Genomic DNA, 16,386 nt, shown 5'->3' with positions numbered 1-16,386 from the left:
AAAAAAAAAAAAAAAAAAAGGGAACCCATGCCGGTCTCATTAGTCAAAGGAACTGTCATAGTTTACTACAATGGTAGATTAAATATTCGGAAAGCAAATGAGAATGCAAAGACAGAAAGGCTTGGTGTCGCACATTCCCTCCCCCAACATTTAAAAAAATCAGTTAATTGAATATTAAGTGAGAGGGAGACTTGTTAGTTTCCCGGTCTCTGACTTCTCGACTCTCAGACATTATTTGTTCACCTATTCAATCAAATGCACGGTTACCGAGTTCCCATCATGTGGTAGGCACTGTGCAAGGTGTAAGGATGCAGTGGTGAATAAAAGAACATGGTATCTACCATCATGGGGCTTTTCAGTCTAGAATAAAAAATTAATCAAAGAACCATTATAAATGAACTGAAAGTACTGGGATAACTACTCTGAAAGTGAGTTCCTGGTTCTACAAGAATGTTTAGCAGAAAACACTGGACCTTGGTAACAACTAAGCTAAAATTTAAAAAGCCATAGGCATTAATCATCAAAAAAGGGAAAGGGAAGAATACTCTGGGTAGAGGAAACCACATATGCAAAATGCTTAGGGTGGGTTCATTGAAACATGGTGTGTATGCTCAAAGAACCGAAGGGCCAGAGTGCCGTGGAGTGTCACCTGAGAGGAGGCTGGACAGGACAGGACTATCAGAGGTCTTGTGGGTCAAGTTAAGGACATTGATCTTTAGGACAGGAGAAATGGATTTGACACGGGGGTATCATAATAATGAGATGCATTTCAAAAAGATACTGGCTGCCACGTGGAAAACAGAATAAAGAAGGTAAGGGTGTGTCCCTGGAGACGGCGAGGAGGCTAGTGCAAAGGTCCAGGTGAGAGGTGATAGCAGCTTGGACAAAGGAGGAGGCAAAAAGACCAAGAGAAGTAGATGGATTTTAAAGACAGGAGGTAATTACAAATGTCACTCATTTGAATTTTAGGGGGAAAAAAAAGTCTTTATTTGGGATTATAAACCACCTATATTTTCAAAAGGACAAAATTCATAATTGCCCGTATGGGTAAAGGGAAGAAAGCAGTGAATTAGAACAGTTAAAATGTTAATCTATGAGGAAAGTAAGATGACTACTTTTAGAGAAAGTACAGTGCACTATTCTTTGTCCATACTGCTCCTATGGACAAGCTTGACCTGTATGTAGTACTTGGTTAACTACTCTTTCTGTGAAATCTCCTTTAATTACTAACGCCTATTTTTAAAAAAGATTTTATTTTATTTTTTAGAGGGAGAGGAGTGGAAGGAGAAAGAGAAGGAGAGAAACATCGATGTACAAGAGAAACATCAATTGGTTGTCTCTCACATTCCCCCAACTGGGAGCCTGGCCTTCAGCCCAGGCATGTGCTCTGACTGGGAATCGAACCAGTGACGTTTTGGTCCACAGGATGGCACTCAACCCACTGAACCACACCAGCCAAGGCTAACATCTATTTTATTTAGTGTTCTATAATACAGACATCATATACTATTTCAGTTATTTTTGTACTTGGTGAAGAAGTCCTTGTAAGTTGTCTTTTCTCTTCCAATGACGTCTTAAGTGAAATACTAGAATCAACAAGAGCGTAAGCTGTTTCTGGCACGGAATAAGCTGGGTTCACACTAGGAAGGCGAGGTGACTCATTTCTTGATGCCATGACTTCACCACTAGGTTTGGCGTTAACCACTATACCACATACCCAACTTCAAATATTATAAAAATTCACTCCAAAATCAAGAATAAATTATTTCTGGACCCTCCATCATTCTGTACTATCCACACCCTGTTATCTATCAACGGTGAAAATAATGTGTTTTGTCTTCTCTAGGACAATGCCTTTAGGTATACTAATACTAAATATAGATGCCCCTTTAAACAGTTTCATAAGGAGTAATGTTAGCTTTGCACAGAAAGGCTTACTGAGGCTATCTCAGACTGGGTTTATGCTTGTTTATTCCTTCATGAGCGTGTTGAAAGGCTTGTGAGTGTAGGCCTGTAGTCTCTTCCACTCATAAGTCTGAGTGTGGTGAACCAAAAATAGCCTCATGCCTGAAGACTGAGTGGGGACTCCTGGGTGCTGTTCTGTGGGAGACCCTCCCAAAGGTGGAGCTCCCGCAGGCAATCTCCCAATACTTTAGTATTACAAAAGCTCAAAATGGTGGCGGTAGTCCTACTGTACGGCCTCCAGGGTGTGAGTAAGCACAGGGCGTTAGAAATAAGAATGCATTTGCAGCTGAGAAAATCTCAAAATTTCTTCGAGAAAAGTTAAGGTTATCTCTGTGATCCAGAAACATCGTTCTATTGTGATCTAACAATTAGACGCAAGCTGGTAATGAAGAGAAAATGGAGAGTGTGTGATCCCTATTAGTTGAGCTCTTTTTCATTATGCTTGGTTTTCTAGACCTTTTGGTGTCAGAAATTCTTTCCCTCAGGCTGTGTGGAGCAAATGCGAATTTCTGTCACGCCCAACAATCACCAGTGGCACATCTGGGCGGGGCACAAGGTCCTGAGGCCCCACCCCCAGACACTTGCTTTCACTTCCTAGTTAAAAAGAGAAATGGAGAGGAACCTTGCTAAGTCCCATATTGTTACCTTAGACTCTGAGCCCGAATGAATGACTTCATATACTAGAACAATGCCCCATACTGAATTTTATTAAAACTTAATACACTAGTAGTTACCAAATAAGAAATCCTAAGTCTTATGAGAAGGAAAGACTAGGGTACCAGAGGCAAAGGCAATCCACCTGTAAGTACTGGTAAAAGGAGAACTGAAGAAAGTGGAGCTTTCAGATCAAACTGCAGTTCCTCAGGAGGCCTCTCTAAGGCCGCTAACGGTCCTCAACCCAACATTCAAGAATTAATCATTCATTTATCAAATATTCACATGTACCAGACACAGGGATCAGTCATGGGCAGGAAAAAAAAAGAAAACTCGCACCACACACAAACCACCCCCCACCTCCACCCCAAAACAGTCATGGTCTCAGTATATATTGCTTTTCGGCCAGTAGTCCAGTAGGGAAAGCAGCTCAAAGAACACTAACATATGTATAATTGAGCCCTGCCTCGTGTGGCTCAGTGGATTGAGTGCAGGCCTGCAAACCGGAGGGTCATTGGTTCGATTCCCAGTCAGGGCACATGCCTGGGTTGTGGGCCTGGTCCCCGATTGGGGGCACATGAGAGCAACCACACATTGATGTTTCTCTACCTCTTTTTCTCCTTCCCTTCCCCTCTCTCTAAAAATAAATAAATAAAATCTTTAAAAAAATAAATAAAGATTTTATTTTAAGAATGTATAATTGAAAACTAGTATTATGAAACCAGAGGCACCTGTCTCAGTTGAGGCAGTCAGGAAGGCTTCCCTGAGGAAGTGATATTTAAGTTAAGGTACTAATAAACAATCCTAAATCTTACAAGGAGGAGGAGTAGAAATAAACAGCGGAATTGTGGTTGCGGAGGGACTGAAGGTGAGGGGTGGGGAGAGCATCCTGGCGGAAGGAACAGTATGAGCAAAGACCTTTGGAAAGGGCGGAGCTTGATATATTTGAGGACCCAAAAGGTGACGAATGTGGCGGAAGTGGCGAAGAGTTGGGGGTGGGATACGCAGGAGGGGAGAACAGTGGTGCGAGGTGAGACTGGAGGGGAGGCTGGTAGCAGACCATGTCAGGACTTCTAGTATTTTGATCTATAAGAGCAACGGGAAGCCATTAAACGTTAAAACCGTGAAGTGACGTGACTAGATGTATGGTTTGAAAAGACCACTCTGGTTGAAGTGTGGAGAATAAATTGGAAGCAAGCAAGAATGGCCCAGAGTTAGAACACATGGTTCTTGAAGTGTGGTGCCTGGACCACCAGCATCAGCATCACCCGGGAACTTGTTGGAAATGCCTGTTTCAAACCCCACTTCAGACCCACTGAATCAGAAAGTCTAAGGGTGGGTTAGCCGTCTGTTTTAATAAACATGTCAGGCATCTAGTTAAAGTTTGAGAATCAATGGGTTAAACTACATATTGATCATAATGTAAGATGAATCAGTTTTACGTTCCAACCATTCTAACGGCAAACTGGTAACTACAAATATTGGTACTCTTACCTCTTTTATTTTTTCCTTACAAATCTTATACTGCTTCTTCTGACTTTCTAAGAAAGTTGTCAAATCTTTCTTCTGCTGGGCCAAGATCTGTTGCTGGAACTTCTTCTCATCTGCTGCAGCTACCTTTGCCTGCAAAAATAACAAATATGACCTTGGATGATGAATTGTTCTTCACACGGAATTCAGCTATATATTCTCCAATGCATTAAAAGTGTCCATAAATGCTGAATAATGTCATTTTTCAACAAATAATTAATTAAAAACAAAATAAGAAAGTGCCTGCTCTGATTTTCTTGTATCTTAAGTAAAAAAATCAAGAACTTTAACACTGACAAATATATTCCCAATTATGGGGAAAATGTGAAGGAGAACCATACACACACCCACACAAAATATGTGGGATGAAATACAATCCACAACAGTGAGGCACCAGGACATTTGGGGGGCTCCTAAGTGGATCGAATACAGACCAACGAAAAGATAACCCAATCAATGTTGGTTCCTGAAAGTGACCAAGTCTAAGTTTTAGGGAACTCTTCAATGAAGCACATATGTAAACGAGGTGCTTAGCGGCTAGGGAGGGAATTATACTTCATGGTAGTTTTTTATGTACTTTATCTAACGTTTAGCATCCATTTATAATTTGTCCATTACGAACAATTGTCTTCACATATTTACCAAGTCAAATTCCCAAGAAAGAATCTGACTGGTTTATTTAATCAACAGCATCCCTCTTTGGGCTAAGGTTTTCACGCCAGACTACCTCATAGATGGATGGCTGTTGGGGGAACGCTTCTTCTACAGCTCGGAAGTTTCCCTTCATGTGGAGGGAATCTAACTACTGAAACACCCCTGGCATCCAGTCCCCAGTCACTCCATCCCCAGGGAGCACAAGTTCACCCTGCTTTTCCTCACTGTGTAAGTCTTATGGGGGGTGACAGGGGAGGAGACCAGTTTAGCACCGCTAGTGCCTGGGTGCGCAGGTCTGGTTTTGTTCAGTAGGATTAGGCCAATTTTTCTTCAGACAGAAATCACTTCTCCCAGCTAACACTTATCAGTAATAAAGGTGGTATTTCGACTCTCTATCTACCTTACCCTAGCATGTGTTCTGAATATTAGTTTAGAACCTAAATGGGGAAGAGAAATGTTCTCTAGAATACTCAAGCAACAGCCAGATTAATTGCTTGCTGCAAGTGGTCAGGTGACCAGCCCTAGTCCAACCAGCTGTAGGCAGGGGGCATCCCACTAACAGAGACTATCTGTAGAGCAGTTTTCCTGTGAAGAGAATGGTGGGGGCAGCAGGCACAGTAACAGACCCAAAGTGTGCAAGTTTTCATAGAATATAAGCGTCTTTCACAAAAATTGTACCCCCCACCCCTGGCAAGGGCTGATTCTTGAATAGGCAAGAATGTGATACACACCTTTAGTTATTAATTTTTAATGATAATTTTAAGCAGCCCAATAAAACCATCCTTATTCCCCCACCAAAGTAAGACTGTTCCTTTACCACCCAAAATCACACCCCTCCTGCCTCCTGCTAACATGGGGCCGCTGGCCGGAACAGGCCTGGCGCGGCCGCGGCGCGAAGGCATGCGTGCACATACTGACCTCCTTTTCTATGATAGCCACTTGCTTCTTGGCCAGCTTCTCCAGCTCGATGGACGAGTTGTTGGCATGCGTCTCCACCTCCTTCTGTAGCTTGAGGCGGTGCTCGTCCATCTCAGCCTTCAGCTTGTTCTCCAGGGCGATCAGCTGCTTCTGGTGCTGGCGCCGCATCCGCTTATAACCTGACATCTGTTCCCGCAACTCGTTCTCCTGCTCATGCTCATGGATCTGCCGTGTAACCTGATTTGGGTTGGGGGACAACAGAACTCAGGTAACCAGGTCCACGAACGGCAAACTCTCAGGCCAAGGAGGAGAATCCTCCGGCATAGTTTCGTTTATCGTTGTTGCCATCAATTTACCTTCAATTACCTGAACCCTTACCTGCACCAGGCACTGTGTTGGGTGCTCTTTATATACTTTATCTTGAATCCTAAAAACCATCTCATTCACTCAATCATTTTATTTGTCCATGAGGTAGGTGTCACCACTCCCATTTGGAAGATGAAGAAATTGTGATGAGGGAATTAATTTATTCTTTCAGCCAAAGTATATTTACATGTTTCTGATATATCATTATATACAGGGGGTGGGCAGAAGTAAGTTTACCCTTGCGAGTGACATTGTTTTGAGTTAATAAAGCTATTGTAATTATCATAACCTGCTCGTCTTTTTTCATACAAAAAACTGTCAACCTACTTTTGCCCACCCCTGTATATGCTCAAGGTCAAGGAGTGAATAAGTAGTGGAGGTGGGATTCAGACCCATTTCTGTCTGATCCCAGAGCCATGCTAGGTCCACCGCGCCAGGGTTTCTCGACCTCGGCACTATGGACAATGAATCGGATAGTTCTTTGCTGTGGGGGCTGTCCTGTGCAGTGCAGAACGTTTGGCAGCATCTCTGACCTACCTGCCCACTAGAGTCCAGCAGCACCTCCCAAGCCAAGACAACAGAAAGAGTCTCTGGGCATTGCCAAATGTCTCCTGGGGGAGGGGCATGATCCCTCTGACTGAGAACCACTGCGCCGCATCAGACTACCGCATTGTTTGCTTGTTAAGAATCATGGCTAACAGTCATAGGAATCTTGACTATCCTTCCAGAAATAGTTTGAACAAAACTGATTTTCTATTATTCACATGAATCAAGAGAGAGAGAAAGAACCCTCTCCGTTTACATCATCTGTCTCCCTCCTCCCCTTCCTTCCCTGAAGAAGAGATGTTAAAAACTTATAATACATCTAACTTGCTTTCCTAAAGAGGCAAAAAACATTTCTGTGATTTCTGGGTGGCTATTTTTCCACTTATTTATACATTCATAGGTTGATTCTTATATGTGCCCTGACTGGGGATAGAACCCACAACCTTGGCATATCAGGGCAATGCTCTAACCAACTGAGCTACCTGGCCAGGGCCTAGATGGTGATTTTTCTTAGTAGTTTTTCCCTTAGCCCATTCTCAAGTGAATAGCCAACAAACTGAAGATTGCAGATGTGAATTTCGATATCTTGTGTCTATCCATTAAACCTCTTCTGATTTTTCAGTCCTTCCTTCAAATTTATCACCCCTCTTTATTTTCCTTTCAGACTCTCTGGTAACTTCCTTCTCATGTTTAGTATTTTAGAAAAACATCTTAATTACAAAATTATAACTTTAGTTTTGTTTTTTTTTTTACTAAGTAATTTAGTCTCTCCTATCTACTCTAAGCCACTTCTCCTCCAGCCAAACCTTAAACAAGTTTTACTGGAAATTTTCATGCTGCTATTAACTCTGTCTAACTATTTTCAGTTTATGGGTCAAAGTGTATTTTGTACAAAGGAAAGGTTGTTTCTCTGCTCTTTTTAGAAGGTGTCCCTGCATCCTTACTGAGTCCTTAATATCAAGAGAGAGCTGTTCTGTAACTGGATAGTATTATCAAAGTACACCACTAAACATTAGCCGAACTTTGAAACCTTTCCAGATGAAACTAACTCTTGGTTTCATATTCATTTCTCTTTTCTAAAGGATAACCCTCTTTAAAGTATGAGAAATAACAGTAGACAATATTTCAAGACCAAAAAGGGATATCATCACCAAAGAGGCACCTAACACTTTAAATATTATACATAATCTATTTTGCCATCACAATTATGTGTTTTGTAATGGACTTATTTCATGATAAAAAAGAAAGTAGTTGGAAATACATGTCTATATTTCACTTTCTCCTGCTTGTGCCTTTCCAAAGTTCAACTGGAGGGATTAAAAACAATTCCAATCAACAGAAAGTATACCATTTAATCCTTTCTGAACTCACTTGTTTTTAGACAAACATGGCAGTAAAGTGTCTGTTTGAAGGTAAGTAGTTTGAAAGATGTTTTATCTGTGTAGTTATTTTTTCTTATTTTAGTATTCCTCCTTTATTCTGATTCCCAGAACTGAGGCATGGCACACTCTAAAGCTATCAAAACACATTTAAACTTGCCCCCAGAATGTTTGACTGGTTCGTCGTGGTCAATAAAATAAAGTGTGGCCATTTCCCTAAATCAGACAGCCTGAAGACAAAACAGAAATGAGTTGTGTCAAGAACAATTTTCTATCTTAATTGGTGGGTGAGTCTCTGGGAAAAGGGTGGTCCTACTGCATACCAGATCATACAATTATGTGGCAAAAATAAATTACAAAGCTCAACACGCTAGCATCGTACATCATTACATTCTGGGAGAGACACTTTGCTTTTAAATGCTTCCCATAATTTGAATAATCACCTTCTTAAATTCCTAACATCACCTTCCATGTATACAACTAAGTTTCTAAGTTTCGAAGTAATCGTCTTCTTAGATACAGATAGCGATAGTGAGTTTCGTATTTCCACGCTCAAGCCAGACAGATGAATGTGACGTACAACCAGATGTTTCATTTGTGAAGTCTAACACGAAATTTACTTTTAAAAATGTTACCTATAGTTATGTGTGCCTCTGTTACTTAAGTTTAAACGTCATGTCTTATGAAGACAGTTTTGTCAATAAAATAAAATAGAGCTCATAATTTGTACCATGCTTTATGGTTTACAAAGTGCTGTCTCATGTAATTTACCTCTTTAATGTTTATGAAGACTGGGATTTGAACTAAGGTCCTATGGTCCTGAAATTGCCTGAGAAAACTCATACCACCAAGGCAGAAATGAATGAAACTTTGTGTTATGAAGTAATGAAGAGAATCAATACCCAAAACAATCAAAATTAAAGAGAATGATACATCCAAGTTACAAGCTGAATAAGTCTGAAAATGAGAGAAAGTTATAGAAATGTAGGAATCGTAGTTTTCACAATCATGGTCTCAAAAATGTGATCAACTAAAAGTAAGCAATTTATCTTGCACACCCAGTAGGTTGCTTGGAGATAAAATCTCATTCCATTCATGACTATATAACTGACCTTGGGCAAATTCCTTAGCCTCTGAATTCTTTCAGTGTTTGTGTGCAAAGAGGAGCCACTCCCAGGAGGGCACCACTGATAAGATAACATCTGTGCCTAGCGAGGTGTTTGACACACAGGAAACGTGGAATAGATGTTTCTTCCCTTTCTTTTCTTACCAGACTCTGAGTAATCTGTCTTTTTCCCTCCACTAAGCATTTCTACTAATGAGAATGTAAATCAGAAGAAGTGGATCTATGAGAAAGGGCAAGTTTAACAATAAAACTGTATTTGTACCCAGATTGTGGATTATAAAAATAAGTATGTATAATTTCTAAATTTGAATTATTAACTATAGCCATTCCATTCTACCTGATTTAATTCCAGCAAAATGTGGCCTTAAAGCACACCACATCATGCAAAGTGTATTATATGCCTACCAAGTATTTACACAACACTGCACTAGAAGGCTAATAAGCAACTTACTGAACATAAAAGGGAAGCATCATGGCTGATAATGTTACCCTCTTAAGAGATCAAAGCCAATTTACAAGATTAATTATATGTATGAATTAAAATAGTGCTTATGATAAAACTGGCTACCCTGAGAACTTAGGACAAATGAAATTTATAGCAAGTTCTTAAAAAGAATACAATGAGTCACATTTTGGCATTAGAATTTTGACATTCCACTCTTTAGAATACCTAGGGGAAAAATGTTTTAAGTTCACACAAAAAGTATGACTGATAACAGGCAATTTTGCCTTATCCAGAAAAACTGACACAAAGAATTCTGAAATGCACACTTATAAATCCAAACTCTGATGTGGTAGTAGCAGGGCTGGAAGAGACTTCATTCATTCATTTGCCCATTCATTCATTCAACACATGTTTATTGAGAGCCTTGGGTTATGTGGGATGGGCATACAGATTGGGCAACACAAGTGAAAAATGGCATCAGCCTTGATCTTCCTGAGATTAAGAAGTTAACAGAAAGGAAAGAGGAGATACACAATGTTTTGATAAGCATCCTCTGATATGCTATCCAGGAAGAGGCCATGGTTTTACCCATTTGGAAACAGAACAGTAGGGCTCAGGGAGGTGAAACTGTAGCATTCATTGCTGAGGCTCTAATATTTTTATGCTTATTTATCAAACTCATTCAGGTGCCCAATTTCACAATTAGCTGAATAATTAGGTTGCACTTTAAAAAATCCAAATGAAGACTCCATTTTTATATGAGCTTTTCTACTGAGTCTGTAAAACCAAAGCCAAAGAATTTGTATTTGCTTAGATAGAACAATAATCATTTTCTCCTACATCTTTCCTGGAGACTGGAAACTAAGTTCTGTGCCCCTCTCCCTAAGGTGTATTCTAATATAAATTCACCTGGGTACCAGCATTCCAGTGAGAATTCCTTCAGAAGATGAAAAGCAGAATTGTCTGATAGATATGGTCATGGAGCTCTTTATATTAACATTTATTATGGGAACAGCCAGTGACACAGGACATTATAAAGTTTTAAGAAGAAATGACATCAGATGTAGTATCAGCTGAAACTACAGTTAAAGTATCATGGGTCACTTATCTAATTAAAATGTCAGGATCTCTATCCACTAACAATAAAAACTCAAAAGGCACATCTCAAAGGCCCAAGAATTCAGTAATTCTGAATAGATATATGAACAATTCCCTTCTCCAGATAATGAATCAGCCATATACGAGCTTTCTTGCAAGAAGAAGAAATAATACATTTAAAAGGTGCCACAAAATGCCCTTACTTTTCCTACATTTTCAAAATAAGGTCAATAATCTTTCCTTTAAATGATTATAATTAAATATATAGTTCTAAAGTTTCCCTAGGGTATCCTCTGGTATCAAGGTTAGCAGTCCCTGCTTTTCTTTGTTACAAATGCAATTGTGTAGGGTGCACGATAAAATAAAAATCTCAGTTTTAAGGTGCCAAAATAATAAAAATATCCAGCAGCAAAAGCCTACAGCCCATGGAATTCACAAACTTGCCAATGACCCCATTCAAACACACAACACAGAAAGAAATGCTAGGGGGAAAACCGCGGAGCTAGGCCTCTTTCGGGCTATGTGGGAGAGATAGGATGATAAAACGAATTTCAGAAACTGTATATATTTTTTTCAGTGTGCAAGTCTATTTAAAACATACACTCCTCACTTACTTATCCAGTCCTGTAATTGAAAAACTTGTTTCTGAGTTCCTCTTTTTGCTGTTCACTTTTGGATCACTCTGTGACTTGTTATCACTTCTACTAGAAGATTGTAAAGAAAGAGTAGAACCAAAATAAATAAATAAGTACAGTATTGCTACCAATTACGAGAAGTGGAGAGAGGTTTCAACAATGATTTGACTATTATAGTGGACCTTCATTTTCCCACGATCTTGCTCTTTTATGTCATTTAAATAATTTTACTCCTTTTTCATTTTCAGTGAGGATCCACAAAAAACAGTAAGATTCGTAATATAATTTAAAAAATTAGGTACTGCTTCTTGATATTCCAGTGTCCTGATTTATATATTCCTAATGAAATTAGCCTTTAAAATAATGGTTAGTACTTGATAATATTCATTAAAATATTATCCCAATAGTTAGATTGTTCAAAATGGAATGTGAAATCATACATCACATCACTTTTCCCTTCCATTAATTATTTTTTCCCTAAAAGCCACTAGACACAAATACCACTGAACTCTGATAAACTCCCATCAAATCCCACTGTGATTCCCAAAACATTGAATTTGGAGAGGGTTTTCCACACCCCAAAAAAACTTATTTTGTGGCTACAGCGACAGCTTATCAGCTACTCTGTTTTTAACTTAATATAGTGGCAGGGGCCCTTTAGCAAATCAAAAGTCCACCAGAGAGACAGATCCCAGCTGCTCACAGAATGGGCACTATGAAGCCTGTAGGATTCAGAGGGTTCCTGAGGACTTTGCCCGCAGCCCTGAGGTGGCCCTAGTAGGGAAGCGGCTTTCATTACCCACGGAGAGGAAGACTGTGATGGCTGATATGTACACACAGTAGCCCTGGGTGAGTTCACAGATGCAGGCGTAAGATCATGCTGGCGGGGCAGTAGTATAGTATCTCCCTTACTAGGAGGTAGGAGAGGTCATGAATATATGATGTGGGCGTGAGGGTGTGGCAAGTGGGCAGAGAAGACGGTCTGCCCCGGAGAGGGGAAACCCACTGGGTATGATGTCTGCCTGGAAACCTGCTGTGCTGCTCGGATTCTCAGTGCTTGCTCATCTTTTCTCCCCTCGTTTCCACACGAGCATGTCTGAATAAAGGTTACAAGTCTCACAAGGGTCGGTGGTAAGTAGTAATACTCCACAAATACCATATTTCTTCTGTTGTCAGAGATCGTGGCTTGAAGATATTTATTATTTAGGATTTCATGCTTTATTTAGACTCAGAAGCATGTTTTTTTAGGTGCTTAACATCCCTAGCAAATACATAGTGGACATTTTAAGATCTCCATTACACACTACAGCATTCATTTGAAACGAAAAAACTGCCCATTAAAGAAATTACAAGAAACTTCTATACAAAGGAACTTAAAGGCAGGCTTATTATTTATAAGGAGCCTGTGTTCAATTGCTTGCAGCAGGCACAGCAATAGGTAGGTGCTTTAACTCCCATTTTCCTTATATTTGGGGTTTTAAAAATTACAATCCAATATCAATTCCAAAAGATAACTGAAGCCTTTTAAAGACTTGAGAAATAAAAGTGGAAATGGGGTTTAAAAAATAGGACAAGAAAAATAATCATTTCTGGGTCGGCCTTGGATGATGTCATCATAGGTTCTAAATGTAACAGCCAGGCAGTGGAACTCTTCCTGCACATGTAACCTCTAACGTCAATTTGGGCACACTAACTAACATTGCAATAATTTTTTTGGCTGAGAAGTGAGATTCAGAAGCAAAAGATTAAGGAGAGTTTAGAGTGCCGAGGATGAAAACGGTGTGAGTGCGAGTGTGTGTGAGTGTGCGTGTGTGTGTGTGTGTGTGTGTGTGAGTGAGTGTGTGAGCGCGCACGCGCACGCGTTGGGGACCAAGGGGAGGAGGCATGAAAACTAACTCTTCCAGCACACACCCCTTTTGCTACTACAAGGGCATCCAGCAATCACATTTGCAATAGTAAAAATGCTGAAGGATCCTACAGTATCTTTCCTTCCACGACCATCCCTATCCTCTCCTACAAAGCCCTTCTTGCTTTATTGGTGGCAGGAAATTCTTCAGGGGTTAAATGGGGAAGTGCAGCCACTACCATTGTTGCAATAAATAAATGAATGAACCAGAACGAACCAGCAATCCATCCCTGGGAAGCAAGTAGCTTATTTTCTACAATTATATACAGTAGCCGGCAACCATATATTTAAAAAAAATTGTGTTTTATCTTTTGATGTATGTGTATACATTATAGATACACATGAATCTATATAAAAAAGAAGCATAGTGCCCAGCAAACACATACATCAAATACCTTTAAAATATTTTTAGCATTATTATTTTAATGAAAAGACAAAGAGCTTTTAAAAAATTAGATATGTTAGCAACTTCATCTTAAAGGCCTTTTATTTTGCACATACAGCATATATAAATACACACACACACACACAAAGGTTTTTTTCCCCATGCCGTAGACAATGCTAAAATATCTGAGATCAGGTTGCTATGCCAACAGATTTTTTCTAAAATGAATAAAATTATTAGGAGGGAGAAAACATTCTTGACTCCTTTCCTCCCATCCATGAAGCCGAGAGAGGCTCAGGGAGGGCGAGAGGCTGCCAGATGGGGAGGAGGGGAAGGAAGGGAAGGTGAGTAGAGGGGTGTTTGCTTACCAAAGATGCTGATTTGATCGTGGCAAAGCGCTCTCTGTTCCGGTAGTGGAGGGCCTGGCTCTGAACTGACTGGGTAGGCCGTGGCTCAGGCCTGGGATCGCCGTGGCCCGCCTCATCCCTTATGAATACATGATCCTGCAGAAATGGATAAAAACAAGGAGAAAGTCCAGCTGTGCTCTTTCCTCGCCGGCTGCCTCTCTCTCACCCCTCTTTCTGCACAAGCACTGCTGTTTGAAATGCATAGTTTAGCTCTCTGCTAGTCCCCGCAGCTCCCACGGTACAAAATGAATAAGCAACACATTGCAGCCTTCAGTTAGGAATGTCAGCTGATCGCTAGTGGGATGCCTTCTGAATCCCTGGCAGGCTTTTTCTTTACCTCCAGAATCACATATATGCAAAAGAAAAAAAGAATAGAAAAAACAATGCAATGTACAGACTCCTTAGAACAGTTTGTTTAAGACGCTGTAACCAAATAATTCCTTTAAAAATGTCATGTCCATGTCTAGCCAGGAGGATGCTGGTTGCTTTTAACATAAAAGCGAGCCTCCGCCTCATTCCCTTGAAAGATCTGCTTTCTCAATTTAATTTTATTTGAGATCTGTTCGGTAGGATCATCGTTCTGCCTAGAACCAGTGTAGTCTTGTGCTGAACTGCCTCTCTATCTTGTGCTGGGAAGATTCGGCAGTCACTGAGGGATCCTGCTTTCCAGTCATGATCGTACACAGTTCTAGCACCTTCTCTCTACAGCTTCTGAAAGGATTTTTTTTTAGATTTAAAGAGACAGGCATACAATTTTAACCAAATGATACTTTCACAAATTCTTCCTCAACTCAGTCTCGGTATGCTCACCAGAGTGCGGAAGGCTGGAATTTAATGTCCTTGACTGATTTAATCAAGTATATGCTTCTTGATGGGCAAAGGTGATTAATCTTATTGTAATGCCCAGTGAAAAATAACGCTCCCTGGAAGGATAGTAATGGATGTTTCTTAAATGCAACTGGAATGAATTTAAAGGGGAAAATGCTTTCAAAGGGTGTTGTGTCTCTCTATAAAAGATGGAGTGGCCAGTCAGTAAGTGGCTCTAACCCTGCAGAAAAGAAGACACTATGATAATTAATAGCTCAAAAACATGTACAACCATGGGGGATTTTTAAATGGTACATGTTCAGGGCAGTGAAGGAGAAATTAATTCTCTTATTTCCCTAGGGTTTTAGGAGAAACCATTGTGAGAAGTCAGTTTTGCATTTTGTCCATGACTATTTGAAATTTTTTATAATTGTCCTTTTCTTTATCAGCAAACAAAAATTAAAGGTTTAGGAAACATAAAATTGTATTATATAGCCTAAATTTTGGTAAGTCAAAACACATATATTTCTTGAGGGATATTAAATTTTACACCCAGGTTTTTATGTAAAAGCCAAAAGCCAAGATTAAATTTATCATTGGGCTGATTTTCTTTTCCCTTTTATAAATTTAGAATGCTTCAGCATGTTGGGATGGTATCTCCCATTGTATCTATATTTAGAGATTTTTTTTTCAATTTACTGTATTGTGATCTGTTTTTTCAAACAATGAAGAGACCCTAAATGCTGTTAAGGGCACGTATATAAAATTTAAGGGATGTTCTACTACTGTATTGTGTCATAAGATGTCCACCAGCCACATGGATATTTAAATGAAATGTAAAATTCAGTCCTTAAGTCACACCAGCTATGTTTCAAGGTAGACACAATCATGGCTACCATATTGAACACTGCAGATAAAGATCATTTCCATCATTCTAGAAAGTCCTATTAGATAGCGCTGAAGGTTAAAAATGCATCTCAACCCTTATTTTTCAAACTTATAAAAAATAATAGGTCAATTAAAATTTTCTACATTGTTTTCTGGGAAACATAAGCTCTCATGCCACAGGGCAAAGACAGATTAGGCGTGGGACTGGAACTAGGTTTAGATTCTGGAGAGGAAGGCACTTGGATTTGCTACCATTCATGTTGCTGAATGCCCATTAATAAATTACATTCATCTCCAGAACTCATCTTACTTAATATTATAGTACCAGAAAAGCAAGAAGCTTTTAAATGCCAGCAAACCCAAGAGGTAACACTAAGTGGAGGCCTGAGGAGTCACAGTTTTGGTGAGAATTAGCTCGCTAATAATATTTAGGAGATCTCACATGATGTGGCGGCTGCTGAGTTTGAAATTGTTGTAACTTGATTTACAAAGATAACCAGTGACACTAGAATTCATATTCTTCACATAACAGAATAAAATAAAACATATTTATGCGAATATGTAGAAACTTAATGTTATTACATTTTCTCTCACATAAAAATGAACACTTTTGGGTTAGGATTCCGCTTATGAAATTAAAAGTCACATTATGGTCGCTAAGTTTTTTAACACAAGGA

At 39.6% G+C, this 16,386-nt stretch overlaps 1 protein-coding gene across 3 annotated transcripts in view; it reads right to left on the bottom strand.

Annotated features, from left to right (window-relative positions):
- TAOK3 (TAO kinase 3) overlaps positions 1 to 16,386 on the bottom strand; it is a 140,841-nt gene that overhangs the window by 18,766 nt on the left and 105,689 nt on the right. For all 3 annotated transcript variants that reach the window (XM_045842931.1, XM_045842948.1, XM_045842938.1), the window contains 3 exons: positions 13,976 to 14,110; positions 5,722 to 5,958; positions 4,114 to 4,242 (listed from right to left, as the gene is read on the bottom strand). In XM_045842931.1, coding sequence (XP_045698887.1) covers positions 4,114 to 4,242; positions 5,722 to 5,958; positions 13,976 to 14,110 — 501 coding nt within the window. The remainder of the gene's footprint in view (positions 1 to 4,113; positions 4,243 to 5,721; positions 5,959 to 13,975; positions 14,111 to 16,386) is intronic.

This window comes from Phyllostomus hastatus, unplaced genomic scaffold (assembly GCF_019186645.2).
Source record: "Phyllostomus hastatus isolate PE091 unplaced genomic scaffold, TTU_PhHast_1.1 phas_contig_1162, whole genome shotgun sequence".
Lineage (NCBI taxonomy): Eukaryota > Metazoa > Chordata > Mammalia > Chiroptera > Phyllostomidae > Phyllostomus > Phyllostomus hastatus.
Note: the sequence above shows the minus strand (reverse complement) of the source record. Positions and strands in the feature narration are given on the sequence as shown.